Source organism: Kogia breviceps, chromosome 16 (assembly GCF_026419965.1).
Source record: "Kogia breviceps isolate mKogBre1 chromosome 16, mKogBre1 haplotype 1, whole genome shotgun sequence".
NCBI classification, from domain to species: Eukaryota; Metazoa; Chordata; class Mammalia; order Artiodactyla; family Physeteridae; genus Kogia; species Kogia breviceps.
Window position 1 is genome coordinate 12434585 of NC_081325.1, and position 15850 is coordinate 12450434.

The window sequence follows — 15850 nt, forward strand, 5'->3', positions numbered from 1 at the left end:
CAGACGAATACAACTTGAAAAGTTTACATTTTTGTGTAGCTCTTAATGTAAAACACATCATAAATAAAGATTCTGAGACATCATGTTAGGGTAAAGCCAAACCTGTAGACAAGATCTATAAATTAGCTAAATTTAGACTAAATTAGCTAAATTTAGACTAAGTGCTAGACTTGACTGTATGCCTTTTGACAATTAAACTCTGTAAGAAAAGTTCCACTGTGATATTTTGTTGATGTTAGAGTTCTTATTTTGTTTCTGTGTTTACATTCTCTGTCCTGTTGCCATAGAAATGTCACTACTGCTGTTTAATTCTCTCCTGATTTTTCTGCTGTAATTGTTTTCTCTCCAAGAATATGTGATCTGTAGATTAAACATGCATTAAGTAAACTCAGTAGTATCTCTAAGAGTTGAAATAACTGGCTTAGCCATCTTCCCATCCTATATTCCTAGGTAATTTAAGCAATTTCCAAAATTTGATTATCACCTCTCTTTGAATGTTCCCTAAATATATGGCCATAGTTTCCTTGACTTACAGATATAATGTCCCAAAGATTCTGCATACTCAATTAATTCATTATTTTCCTGAACAAACTTACTTCTTTTTTGCTTTCTTCTTCAGTTAGTGACATATCACCATTCTTATTTTTTCTTTAAGCTAGATATTTCAGAAGCATCTTGATTCTTTCTCTTCCATCTTATTCCTAATACTATTATTCTAATTTGTCTTAATCTGCTCTCACAAGGTTTTATTTTAAAAATGCCAAATTGTTATTTTTACCTCTTACCTTTTTCCTTCTCTAGTATTTTGCCAGCAATATTACTGAAATTTTCTGTCTTCTCAAAAAAACTTTATGCAGTTATTTTAAGTTTTAGCCTTGAGAACAACATTTTTCATGTTGTTCATCTATTGTTTGAATAATATTATCATGTTCTACAGAGTAATCTGTTGTTCTTGCAATTCTACATCCTTGCCCAAACAAGCAAAACTAAAACCTATTTAATAAATATGAGGAGAACTGCCACATGACATGGACTTGTGAGAGATGTATATCTTTAGTTTACTGTTCTAATAACCTTTCAAATCAAAGAAACAAAGAAATAAACAACAACAAAAACACTTAAGGGCAGTTTCGGTACTTTCCTGGTGGTGTAGTGGTTAAGAATCCGTCTGCCAGTGCAGGGGAGATGGGTTCGATCCCTGGTCCAGGAGGATCCCATATGCTGTGAAGCAACTAAGCCTGCGAGCCACAACTACTGAGCCCACGTGCCACAACTACTGAAGCCTGCACTCCTAGAGCCCTCGCTCTGCAACAAGAGAAGCCACTGCAATGATAAGCCCACGCACCACAACGAAGACCCAACAAGCCAAGAATGAATGAATGAATAAATAAATAAACAAACCTAAGGGCAGTTTTATAGAACTTACAGATGTTAATTTTGAAGAGATCATAGACATAATTTAGTTTGCCCTTCTTGTATTACAAAGAATAACTATTAGTTATTAAAGTAATACAAATAGCTGCCATTTACTGAGTATCTACTTCATGCAGGAACTGCAAGTAAATAAGTGTGTATCTTATTTTCTTCTTCAACAACATGACTTTATTAAGTTAAAAGCTATTATTTTTCCCATTATATTTAGATGAGATAAATTTTTCAAGGTCATCATTTAGAATTTGGTAACATTTTATTATATGAAAAACTTTATTATAGTGACCTTTGCATAATGAGATTTGATAGGACTTTAAATTTTAAAGATGGTTTTTTAATCTATTTAATCTATTTTAATTAGTAATATATATGTTTTCATACATATTTGTGATTCAATTTTCACAAATTGAAATTTATATTTATTCACAAAGAATCATCATGAGTATTCCAAAATAATTGTTCTTGAAAGACACATATAGGTTAAATTCGTAAGGCTCACTATTCTATTATCAAAGCATTTATCCTGTTGAACTAATCATTTGACATGCTTTTTGCAGTTAACTCTTTAGAATTTTATGTATTATGTGTAATTTAAAATATATCTTTAACTAGTTTAAATATTTCAATCAGGCATTTCATTATTGGTTACTGAAATACCAAAAAAGATATAAAAGTAACTTAATATTTTTAAGGAGATATTAGAGAAGTATAATAATTTATCTTGCATGATTGGTAGCTAACAATAAAAGTATAAAAGGGGAGCTTTATATAATAATTATTTACAAGCTGCTATAGGCAATTGTGGTAGGAACTATTTCTCCATGCTTATGTATCAATTTTGAAATGCCAGATGATTTATAAAAGAAACAGGGTTCTGTTGATGCTTGCCAAACAAAATGACAGGTGTATGTGGTTGATATATTTTAATCAAGTTGTGTTGTTACGCACATCCATTTAGCAGATTTTTTGTTTCTTACAGGTTTTTTGTTTATTCTAATATGTGAGTATATTTTATTAATAATACTGGGTTTATGCTCATGAAGCTTTTTGTTTAAATCAGTTTCTTTTATTACAGAAACACCTGCTGCATTTCCAGACACGGTAAAGGAAAAAGAAACACCAACCCCTGGTGAAGATATTCATCTAGAAAGTTCCATTCCTCATACTGATTCAGGAATCGGAGAGGAGCAAGTGGCTAGCATCCTGAATGGGGCAGAATTAGAGACTAGCACAGGCCCTGATGCCATGAGTGAACTGTTATCTACTTTGTCATCCGAAGTGAAAAAGTCACAGGAAAGCCTAACTGAGAACCCCGGTGAAATGTTGAAGCCTGCGCCATCTATATCTAGCATTAGTCAAACCAAAGGCATCAATGTCAAGGAAATATTGAAAAGTCTTGTGGCTGCCCCAGTTGAAATTGCAGAATGTGGCCCTGAACCTGTCCCATACCCAGATCCAGCACTGAAGAGAGAAGCGCAAGCTATTCTTCCTATGCAGTTTCATTCCTTTGACAGGTAGGTACTGAACTTATTATTTACAGTGCTCTATGCATGGAAGGAAAATTAGAGTCTGTTAATTTAAAAATATTAGGAGAGTCTTGAAAACATTATATTTTTTACTGTAAATTCTTACTACAAGGACTATCAAAGTGACAGGCCAACCGGATTGATCTCATAGGCATTTTAATAATGTTTCAAAAAAGGGGGTTCACTATGAAATGGCAGATAGCACATTGAATTGGAAGTAGGGAAACACAGATTCTGATTATAATCTATCATCAAGTGACTACAGTAGATTGGAGAAGTCATTATATATATATATGTTTTATATATTATATACATTTATATATACATATTTGTGAGGAAACTGGAAAGTAATTGTTTTTTGTTTTAGGGAGAAAAGATCAAGTTAGGAAATCAAATGTTTCTTAAATGTCAAAATAAATATATAGTCAAAATGTAATATATATTCCATAATGTTTTCTCTAAAATAGCCAAACTGCTTTGTCCCAGTTAGAGACAGTAATTTTTTAGAGTTTAGGGGTTGAGGTGTGGCAGTAAAGCCATTTTCAGTTAGGATGAATTATCTTTTTCATACATAAATATGATTTAAAATTTGCCTATAAGCATTTCAATCAGCATCCTACATATATTTCTTGAAAATTTATTGTGAAAATATGAATGGAATTAGTCATCATGTCAAATATAAAGAGATAGAATCAGGTTTGTTTTCTATGAACTTAAAGTAGTAAAAGGAGATAAAGTGTTTGCAGATAGTTGTCTATAAGATAAAATGTGTTAAGTGTCAGAAGTTTTTTAAAAACTGAAAAAAGGAGGGTTATAAAAGGTAGGAAATTGTTTCTTTTTTTTTTTAAGTTTGGAGGTTCATTCATATAGTTCCTTGGATGTCCCTATGCCAATTCATATTTGGTTTTATTCCCAGGATATATGTGTATGTGTGCTTATGAGTTTATATAAGCATGAGCATGTAAGTATTTGTAATTGTATATATCTATAAATCTTTATCTATAAATAAATGGTATAATAATTTAACTTGGGGTCATAAGTTTTATGTTCAATTGAATTTTTAAGTTCTATACCTAAAGTTTGTTAAAATATAAAACAGTAAATACAGAGAATCATTGTAATTTGCATAAGAGAATCCAGTGAAATAAACATTAAGTAAAATATTTCTGTTCTAATTTGGATTATCGTTAGAACAGTTTTTTTCATGAAAACTTAACGATGCAGTCATCTGAGTGCCAATATTCTTAGTTACTCAAAATTTATTACACTTTTGAGGATATTGCTTTACAAGAAATAGAACTTTCCACTTGTTCCTGGTAGCATTTGTGCAAAATGCAATGAGAGTGGAATCGTTCTTCTAAATTGCATAAGTAGAAATGAAATCGAGGAGCACAAAGCATATTTCAATTCTTTTTAGGAGAAGGGTCTCCAGTGTAGTTAATATATGCAGTAGCTCAAGTACTATCAAATGTAAATGATGAGGTGATATTGATGAAAGGAGGGGATTGAGGTCTCAGGGGGCGCTGATGACGGATTGAACAGAAGCGGCCTTGCACTGCACGTAACTCAAGTCTGTCGTCTTCAGTGCTCAAAGCCATAATGGGAGGTGGCAGTCTGAAATGAGTTGCCACGGCAAAGAGTATTATTTTTGAAATGCTTTCACACAAATCACTAGGCCCTGCATACAACTTAGTTTCATGCTTTAATGTCATCAGGAGGCACAAATTGGTGTGTCTAATTGTTTGCCACCTGCCAGGAAAATGAGCTGCCAGCCAGCCAGACGGGTTTGATTGTCTGTCAGCCATTCAATAGATTGAGAGTGACAACATCAAAAATTTAACTTCAAACTCTGGAGCTTTGAGCAGCTTTTTGAGACATCATCCCCACAAGTGCTTCTGGACAACTGCATTTTTCAATTATATTTCCAATATATTGCTACCATTTGCCTTATCTGTCTTAAGGTAGCTATAATTACATTATGAAGTATATAAACATATTTCTGAAGCACTAAAGTCTGAAATTCAAGTTATGACATGTCTTTTAACATCAGATTGAATTCCTTGAAAATAGGATCCAAGAAGACAGGCTTTAGAGGCAAATCTTGAATACTTACAGCTTCAAACACAGAATTAGCATGGGTCTTACTCTACCAATAATGTATTTTTCATTTATATCTTTAGTTGAAAAATAGCTGTAAACTCAGTTGCTCATTTCTTTGTAACTAAATCATACATAATAATATTGTACAATCGCAGTGGAAATCACCTAGGATTTTCCTTTTGTTAGCCAATAGTTTATTTGTTCTATTGAAAACATGCTTACAATGTATTCTTTATACTTATTCTAGATTGTAAGTTGGGGAATAACTTCCTAAAACAACGGATGTCAATTGAGTATTGTTAACTTATGCTTTACATGTGGAGTTTTTCCTCGCTTAGGATGGCGCATTGATGAATTTCAGTGTTTTGAAGTTTGTAATATTGTTTTCATTCGATAAATTGCAACATCAAATTTTAGAAACATTTAGACTTAACTAAAGTAAACCTTTTTCTTTTAGTATTAAATCTTTCATCAGGTTGTATTATGAAATATTATATAAATTTTCTTACCTACATATATGGGAAATGCTGATTCTTTTTCTTTCATTTCTTCCAGTCATCATCCATACAGATTTAAGTACATGTCTTTGATTACAATGAGTAGCCCTAACAAATGTGTATTTATGCATTGTAAAGCACTGAAAATCCTAGACATCCGCTACTATCATTCTGTTGATGGAACACACTGTATGTGTAGAGGAAATATGATTATGAAACTACAAGAGTTTTTCTACTGTTTTGTTACTATGAAGCGAAGAGGAATATTTATCATGGTTTTATTTCTAAGAGAAGAGTTTAATAATCTCATAATAGAACTTATAAATCTAGTTACAAAGTTCCCCAACAGTACTGTCTCTTGTGGTAGATTTCTGTGTAGATCTATGGTTTATAAAATAGTCTAGCTGAGCTGTATTTTTTTCAGGCATCAATAACTCTGTAACTTTTAGACTGAGGGAATGCTTTTCTCTAAAACCACCAATTAAGCTTTACCATATCCTTTAAACTAAAATTTAACCCTGTATACCCAAATGCTTTTAATCTTTTGAGAATATTGTATATATCTGTGATTTAGCTCAGTCTTAATTCTCCAGGGATTCCTGAGACGCCCCCTTAGTTTGGACAAAAGACAGTAAAAAAAGGGCAGAGGACAATATGCTTCTCCATACATTTTAACTGTCGTTATATTTCAGAAAATTATCTTAAGTCTGGGATATCACAAAAAGCTAGTAATTGTGTTGCTTCTCTGGCTAGCATACGATGATCTTATGATTTATACTTCATCCCTTTTGATTTTACAAACCTGCTTGTGTTTCAGTTGCTGGGTTTGAGATGTTTGGGCAAATTAGTTTGTATTTTTTCCCTCAAACTTTTAATATCCTTGCTTCCAAGTGTTTCATTCTCTGAAAAATAAAATCTCTGAAATAAAAAATATTTTGTAAATATTATGGGACTGAAAAGCACTATATATAGCCTTCATATTACTGAACCTAAAGTATAAGCTTAGTCTAGGTATTCTCTCTCTAGTTTTTTAACATTAATGTTTTGAATATTAGTGCTAAGGATGACAATTTAGGATAAATAAAAAAGAAATGTTTAGTAGAGATGATGGAATCCTCCTACATTGATTTCTTTAAGCTTAGAATTAAGTCAGAATATGAAAACGTACAATTACTGCTGAGTACTTCAATTTCTGTTCTTACAGTTTTCTAATTTTTTAAAAAAGTGTTTTGATTATATCACTTAAAAGATGAGCAAGTAAATGTAAGCTACATTGATTAAAACTCTGCCAGCCTTTACAATGACAAGTTTCTATGATACCTAGCCACTGAAATCCCAGCTTTTATTATGCTCCAAGTACCCTGGGTCTAGTATTTTAAGGCCAGTTGCCAGCAGATGCAGTTTTGACCCAGCATGGTTGTATCCTAATTTCCCCAATGTTGTTGCCTTTTTCTCTCCTGGCATTTGCACAGACAGTTCAGTGAGCTGAAAAAAGCATCTCTCTTTAAAGGGTGGACTAATGAAATACTCAGTTATTTTTCATACATCCTATTTCTCTACTGGTATTCTAAATACTTTACAAAATAGCAATGAATAAATCATGAAAACATCATAAATAAACGTGTGGTTTCTAATGAGCTGCAGTAAATTGTAATGTTAACTTAAAAGCAGAAGTAAAATATTTTTCTTCATAGTTTCAATTTTTTCTTTCAAGATAAATGTTTAACAACAGTAAGCCTTGTTAGATAAAGAGTAATAATCTAGAAATTAGAAGAAATGGCTATCAGTAATGGGTCTCTGTAATTAGTTGTGTGACCCTTATCTATTCTCTTTGGTTCTCTGGGACTCAGTTTCCCAACATATAGAATAATGCATTATTTCCAAAAAGTCCCATAAAGTTCCAAATTTCTAGAATAAATGAGATGGCCTTACAATTTGTCTCAAAAAGTGGCAAATGGTTATGAATTTGGTTAAAAGACCTGAAATCCAGAAAAGATTTGACATGCCCAGTTTTGAAGCTATCACCTGTTTCCAGGTGTTCACCCACCAAATGCATCTTCCACATTTATGTCAGAGATGTTTTTCTTAAATGCAATACTGATGAAGATTTTGAAACAATTTCTTATTACACAGTAAAGGATGAACTTCTTAGTTTGGAATATAAAGTCCTCATCTTTCACCAGCCATAAGGATCTATTTGCAGTCATTCAATCTTTTATGATTTTTCATATCTCTTTGCCCCATGAAGTTTCTACTATTGAACTTTCCTCTTCTTGGCTGATTCCCATTGGTCCTTTTCAGTTCAGCTTACTCTTCCCTGATAAAGCTCATCCTTTATGTTTCTGAAAGTTCTTGTGCATAACTCTAATCAGAGCTGTAATCGAAATACATTGCAGTTGATTTATTTGTCTCTTGTATTTCCTTCAAGTATCTCTGACACGGGTTATGTCTTACTTGTCTTGGCATCCCCTAACTTATCAGTGTAATTGTATTCCCTTAACCTGTCAGTGCTCAGTAAGTGTTACAGAAAAGAGGGAGCAAGTGGAAAGAAGAAAGGAATTATTTATAGGATCCATGAGTGAGATATAAAACTCACTTGTCTTAATAAGTCACTATTTAAAAGCCATTTCTTATCTTCAGTATCTTGCTTTACACCTAGGACAGTTCTTGAGGTGTACAGATCAAACAGTATCCTTTTTACAAAACTCACATAACTAGTTAATGGAGATCCCCAAGACTCTGTCTTTGGACCACTTCTTCCATCTATTTGCATTGACTTCTTTGGTGATTTCATCCATGTCCCTGGCATTAAGTAACATATAGTCTGATTACTACCAATTTTATGTCTCAGCCCAAACCTGTCTCCTAAACTGAAGACTCATCTATCTGATTGCTTATTCAACATTACTACTTGGATGATTAATAACAGTTATATATATTTAAAAAAAAAAACGGGTCCAACCATAGCAGTCCCTATCTTAGTTAATGGCAGTTCCGCCCTTCCAGCTGCTTAAGGCAAAAATCTTTACATCATCTTTGACTTTTTTCTCATACCCACATCCAGTCTTCTGCAAGTCGTGTTTGTTCTGCCTTCTTAATATAGTCAAAATTTGACCCATCGTTCACCAGTTTCACTTTGCAATTCTGATCCAAACTACTCTCATTTCTTACTTAGATTATTGTAGTATTCTCCTAACCAGTCTCCCCGCCATTTGCCTTTTCCCCCTTGTCTATCCTTAACATAGCAGTCAGCGTGATCCTGTTATAACCTAACATTATCTTGCTCCCCTATTCCTAAGTTTTTAATGGCTGCTGATCCCACTCTGAGGAGAAGACAGCATCTTTACAGTGGACTATAAGGAGCTATGATCTGAGGCCCTGTTACTTCTTTCACCTCATCTCTTATATCTCTGCATATCACTTAATCTTCTCAAGTCACACTAGCCTTCTTCCTGTTCGCTATCCCATGACACTCTTCCCTAGATACCCTCCTGGCTTGTTCATTCACCCTGTCAGTGTTTCCTCAAATACCACCTTTTGAATAAGTCTTCTCTTAGCCACCCTTCCAATAATACTCCTTATTCCTGTCCATGCTTATTTTTCTCACAACACTTACCACTTGGTATACTATATTTAATCATTTATGTTATTGTATTTTCTGTCTCTCCCTATTGAAATGTAAGTTCCATGAGGGCAGAGATTTTGTATGTTCTATGCATTGCTATCTATATCTCAGAACTCAGAATAGTCCCTCACACGTCAGAGTTGAATGACCAAATCTTAGATGACACCCCAAATCTATGGCTTTGAGATAGGATGAATTCAATGATGGAAAATTTTACACTTACATGTACTTTGTATCACTCAGTGTATTACAAAACATATAATTAATCACTCAGTGAAACATTTTGTTGAAGTGAATTAGATAGAATAATTTTCTGGCTTGTGCTACTTTGATGATAACCTTTACAGCCTTGGCACATGTATAGATTATATGCAGTATAAAGGAATTTTCCACTTCTTTGTAGTTTTCAGTCTTAAAGTTGTGGGACAGAAGTGTGAAATTGTGTGTGAAAATATGGAAAGAATATTCATAAGATAGAATAATGTATTTTTAAAAATGTGTGTAGTGTAAAGTATTCTAGATATCCATCAGTATGACTGGCAGATCTAGAAGAACGGAATATGTTAATAGTCTAGATTGGTGGCTCAACTTTTGTGGCTATATTTTTGAAATCCAGATAAAAATTATATGCTCACCCTAGAAAAATGTATATACTCTAAATCTTTGTGTGTTTTTATGCACCCTAATGGGGTACCCACAATGGGTACATAGACTCCTAGGTAAGCCTTTTGATGTAGGCGGGGATAATAAGTAACCAAGTGGAAAATGTTGACTAAGATTTTGTAAGAGCTGAAAATTTTTACTTTCATATGTAAGTAGTTCCAAATACATAATAACATTCCAGAAAATAACTAATATGTTATCAACACATACTGGCAAGTATAAACACTCAAAAAATTTGTAATATATATTGCTTAGGAGAGAGAATGGTCTGAGGTGTTAGGGAATGGGTAGTGTTGGTGAAGAAATGCTATTAAGGACCAAAATGGACAGTCCTCTGATTCTAGATAAACAATTTTGGCATAATAATCAAAGGGGAAATAGTAGTTCTAACAAATGCATAAAATTATAGATTGAGAAAGAATTGGAGAAATCAGTCAAATCCAGCTTCCCACCCCTCTCACCACCACTCCTGTGCCACGGTCATCCTATAGCCCTTTGAACACATCAGTGTTTGGAGACTGGTGCTCATAAAAATTACTAGAGAGTTCTTTCCCCTGTTGGTCCTAATCTGGTATTTGGAGATAGATGGAAATTTCATCTTGTTTCCTTGTCAAATACCTTCAGATTTTTAAAAATTGGTGTCATTTTTTCTCACATCCTTACTATAATTTTCTAGACTCTCAGTCTTCCCTGACATGACTTGTGTTCTAGATCTACTGTCATCCGAACTGTTCTTTTATGGACATGATGCTTTTTGTCATTATTCTTGAAATATGGTGCCTAAAACTATACATAGGACTTTATGAGGTCTGACAGTCACAAAGTATATCAGGATTATTGCTTCTTTGACTCTGGATACTGTTGCTGAGGTAGACCCAGATCGCATCAGCACTTTTGGGAGCCATAGCAATACTAATGATAGCTAAAATATTTGGACCACTTATAATATTCCAGGTAAAGTGCTAACATTTTATATGCAGTATATCCTTTTATCTTTGTAACAATCTTATGAGGTACAAACTATTATGAGCCTCATTTTAAAGGTAAGGAGAATGGAGCTTAGAGAGATTTATTTGCTTACTACCATAGACATATATACACTACCAAATGTGAAATAGATAGAGGTAGAATTCTAACTCAGGTCTGTTTGACATTAAAAACTGGGCTTCTAGACACTGTACTCTATTTATATCCCATGTTGTACTAACTGCCAGATTGCTGAGTTTGCTGTCAGTGAAGTGTCTGGAGGCTTTCATGTCAATTGCTATTAAATCAGATGTTTTCAGAAGTTTTTTAGTAGAAAGGCATTTAATGTTGTTTGCATTTATTTACAAGCCATAATTACAGGTTGTTGAGATGAAAAAATTTTTCCCTCATTCATATAACTAATTTTTCATAATACATATCTCATACCCTCAGTACTTGACAAGACGCCTGTAGTAGCCTGTTACAGAGAGCTTTTGTACAAAGTTGGTAATGATCGGTTAATCAGGAATCTTTGGTAATATTTTTCCTACCATCTACAAATTTGTCTCACAGCACTGTCAATCAGCCTGTGTTTCTGTATTTTATCCATAAGGATTTTAATGAGATTTAGGAAAAAATATTGTAGTTTTACTAATGACTTTTCAAATCAAGAATTGATCATTTTCTTTTCTTTCTAGATAGGCAGTGAAATAGTTTAGAAGTTTGGGGAAGAGTTTTGATGATTAATCCAAAATATTAGTTTGGTTTCTTTTCTGTTTATCTTTATGAAGATCACTGTAACTAAATACCTTATCTTGGAAGCAGAGAATTATTTCACTTTAGAAAATGGTAACAGTTATTAACATTTACAAGGCATCTCATAATTGACAAAGTTCTTTTAAATACAGTCTCATTTAATTTCTCCAGCCATATGTGAAGTGGCATTTGTCTTGCCATTTTTACTGAAAAACTGAAATTTAATATCACATAGCTTGAGAGTGATTTAGTTTTCAAGCCTTAATCTTCTAACTCCACATCCTGTATTCTCCATAATGTCACACCACCTCTCAGTGAAATAAATGAAGGTATTCGATGAGGAATGATCAATGAAGGGATTGAAAGCATAGTGTGTGCTTTTGGAAATTTAATAAGATAGTTGAAAGTTCAAGGTTGAGTCTGATGAATTCGACACTGTCTATTAAGGAAAAAAAAAGTATCCAGAAAGAGATAATGAAGAATTTTTTTGGCACAAGTAAAATTATTTAAGATTATAATTACTTTGGTCACAAAAAAGTTTTAAATACCCCTAAAATTGAAAATAATAATTCTCATAAATTTAGATTTTTTACATTGACAAAGTCATTTTTCTTTGAAAATCATTGGTATTAAGGAAGTTTAAGCCATAGACTTATTTGACAATGAGCTATTGATATAGTTTCCTTTAAGTAGAGCTTTTTAATGAGAAAATTATAAAATATAAATACATTTAAAAGACCTAGTTTAGATTGGATATTTTTTACTGTCAGTCATTAGTTTTTAAGCGTTATATTTGAACTTAAAATGTCTCACACATCTACTTTCTAGATAAATAAGTTCAACGAGTAATGCTTGAAAGTATTTATTAAATGGAATTGGAATGCTGTAAACTTTGAGAAAAATGAAGCTTCACTGAATGGAAGTAAAGATATTTATTATGTTAAATAAATAGTTTCTTTATGTTTTAAATTGACTACTACTCACATCCATTTATTATTTAAGGTTAACACAGATGTTAAGTTCAGAAATTTTTTTAATGAAATTCATTTAAATATACTAACGAAACATGAGGAAATTTTCAACTTCTAAGTTCACAAAGTCAAGGTTTAGAAGCTAAATAGATCTTTTACCAAATCTGTATTGTATCCTGTCAGTTCTCTTTCATTATAATAGCATTCCTACTATGAAAAACAACTCAATTTTGTTCAGGAAAATAAAGTTTAATTTTATTTTTTTTTTATTTTATTTTTTTTTTTTTCGGTATGCGGGCCTCTCACTGTTGTGGCCTCTCCCATTGCGGAGCACAGGCTCCGGACGCGCAGGCCCAGCGGCCATGGCTCACGGGCTTAGTTGCTCCGCGGCATGTGGGATCTTCCCGGACCAGGGCACGAACCCGTGTCTCCCGCATCGGCAGGCGGATTCCCAACCACTGCGCCACCAGGGAAGCCCTAAAGTTTAATTTTATTATGCCATTAGTTGTTATTCCATATTTCTTGGCTTAATATTTAGCTTTACTATGAAGAAGCTTCAGAATTTGGCTTTCAAACATTTTTATGACTATTTTCCACATTTAGAATATAAGAGATAGGATGAACATTATATGTATGTATATTTTCACACAAAATAATCCCTATATGCATATGAAAAATATCTAACTTGAGCACGCATTTTTCCAGTTTTCCCAGATTCATGATTATAGACCACATGTCATCTTAAAAAAGATTTGCAAATTCTAGATTCTACATAAATGTTTGCCAAATAAATTATAATAGTTAACACACTTTACAATATATCCTTAATGTCCATATCCTTTTCACCAATTAAGTTGGGATCAGGAATTTAAAAAAATTAAAAAAGGAAAAAGAAAGAAAAGAAAATCTGATGTTGATTACATGTATCTGCCATAGCAGGATTAGAATTCATCTTAGACCTTGTGTTATTTTTCATCATTTCTTTGCAGGAGTGTCGTGGTCCCTGTTAAGAAGCCCCCTCCAGGTAGTTTAGCTGTAACCACTGTAGGAGCTGCTGCTGCTGGAAGTGGGCTGCCAACAGGCAGTACCTCTAATATATTTGCTGCTACTGGAGCTACACCAAAAAGTATGATTAATACAACAGGTATTGTCTTTATCTATTTTTGTGATACCTCATCTTTTTCTTTCTGTTTTCTGTATCTTCATTTCTTCTGCTTATTTGATCTTAAAAATTAAAATACCCTGATCATTTAAGATTACCTTAACCTTTAAGAAGGTTACTCTTCATGTTATCTTTCAGAATTTATGGTTCTAGGGTGTGATTTTTAGTTTGAGAACACTGTGGGTTTTGTTTTGAGTCTTCTCAAAACATGACGCTATTTACTTTCAGAGTGAACTCAGTTTGCTGAAAGATATTTGGGGAGCAAAACCAAAAGATAATTTGAACACTGACATTTGATATGTAAAAATTAGTAAATTGTACCAAGAATATCAAGGTATATTAAATATATTAGTGACAGAAAATAGATTTAGTGACATTTACTGTCTGAAACCTAATGTGTATTTTTTACAAACTCCCCTGAGAACCTTAACGATATGCAAGAGCCTCAACTTGACAAAAAGTGCATGTGAGTAAGAACCATTGTTTGACATTGAATTAATTTATATACTTAGATTACAATTATATCCAATTCATTGTCCAACATTTTCCTAATAATTCTAGAAACAGAAAATTCCAAATCACTACAAATTTTAAAAGCCTGCCTAAAATAACCTTTTTTTTTTTTTTTTGTAAATTTCCAGAAATGTACCTGTTGATTATTAGCTAAATAAATCCTTACCCAAATCTTTGTGATTCCATTTTAGGTATTTATACAACGCAAGATGACCCCTGACTTTTCTTCCCTGACTATAGTAGCCTTCTCTCCAAACTGTATAGCCTTGAACTTCTACATCTATTGTCATTACTTAGATTATTCCCATTTTTATTAATTTCATAGCTCTTCTCTGTGCTTTCTGTATTTATCTTGTTTATCATACCACCTGAGTCTGACATATCATGAACAGCACATTTATGGGGCTGTAGTAAGTAGAATGTACTCTATCAAGCATATTTATGTTAGCAAATAAACATCATTAATGGAATTGTGTTAAAGAACAAAACATCTTTGATTTATGTATATATATAAATATTTATATCTGACTTGTCTGAAGACTTTATACAAAGTTTTTTCTATCCAGTTTACAGTCTTACTCCGTATACTCATTCTGCCTTTCTAGAAAAAGGAATAAAAATGTTTTCCTTTTACCAAAATGTATACTGAGAAAAGTGTTAAGATTTTTAAAATATACCAATGTAGTAGAAAGAAAAAATCTACATTTGGTGTTTATTGACTAAATCCTTACTCTTTAAGAGATAAGTAAATGAAAAAGCAATTCATCTCTTTTTTATCTTTATTTGAAACAAGGTATGATATTTTCCTTTAATTCCTATTCTATGAATTAATAATAGATATGGGAAATGATGGTAGCCAGAAGTCCAGTGATAGTATAAAGCATATATTACAATAAAAAAATGTAAGTAATGAACATTCTCCTTAGAAATACATATATACAGATACACAAACACACAGACACACACACAAAGAAACTGAGGGCCATCATCTAAACTGGACCCAATACTAGTTTAGATTTTGACATATATATGCTGTATAAGTGTTGTGAAAATCCCAGTTTTATGGGAATTAGTGTTAGATAAGATAATATTTAGGAACACTAGATGTCCCTCAACTCCACTGCTATTTAATATATTTACATGGTATTAATATAGGAAAATCTGTTCTAAAATGGCATCTTCATATCGTTGAGGAGAACTCATTATTTTAAAATCGGGTACAAATCTTATACTCATTATAGCACTTCTTAAGCAATCATTTTATCAAAATATAAGCACTGATGCTGCAGTGCCACAAATTTTATATGATGAAAACTAAAAATATAACAACATAGCAATAAAAACATAAATTTTTCACATCTAAATTTGCATTGTTTTATCAGCTCATTATCTAAAATTATTTTCATTTGTTGATGTCTTTTATTTATATCCCATTTGTAATATGTAGTTTTGTTTAGAGTAATATAAGTAAATAAACTGGATTTTAATGCAGTAGCTATTTTTAATAATTATAAAGAGTTATTAGTGTACCAATGGCCAAATGATTTTTTAATGGCCAAATTCTATTTTGAAATTCAGATGAATATTTTTTTCAAACTCAGATAGTAATGATGTAATGAAAATTATTTTGTTAAATAAAT

General features: G+C 32.4%; 1 protein-coding gene across 8 annotated transcripts in view; it reads left to right on the plus strand.

Annotated features, from left to right (window-relative positions):
* Positions 1-15850, plus strand: part of NBEA (neurobeachin) — a 594993-nt gene that overhangs the window by 195107 nt on the left and 384036 nt on the right. For 6 of the 8 annotated variants that reach the window (XM_059042292.2, XM_067016556.1, XM_067016558.1 and 3 more), the window contains 2 exons: positions 2507-2945; positions 13525-13679. In XM_059042292.2, the coding sequence (XP_058898275.1) occupies positions 2507-2945; positions 13525-13679 (594 nt within the window). The remainder of the gene's footprint in view (positions 1-2506; positions 2946-13524; positions 13680-15850) is intronic. The other 2 variants (XM_067016557.1, XM_067016559.1) reach the window with 1 other exon arrangement.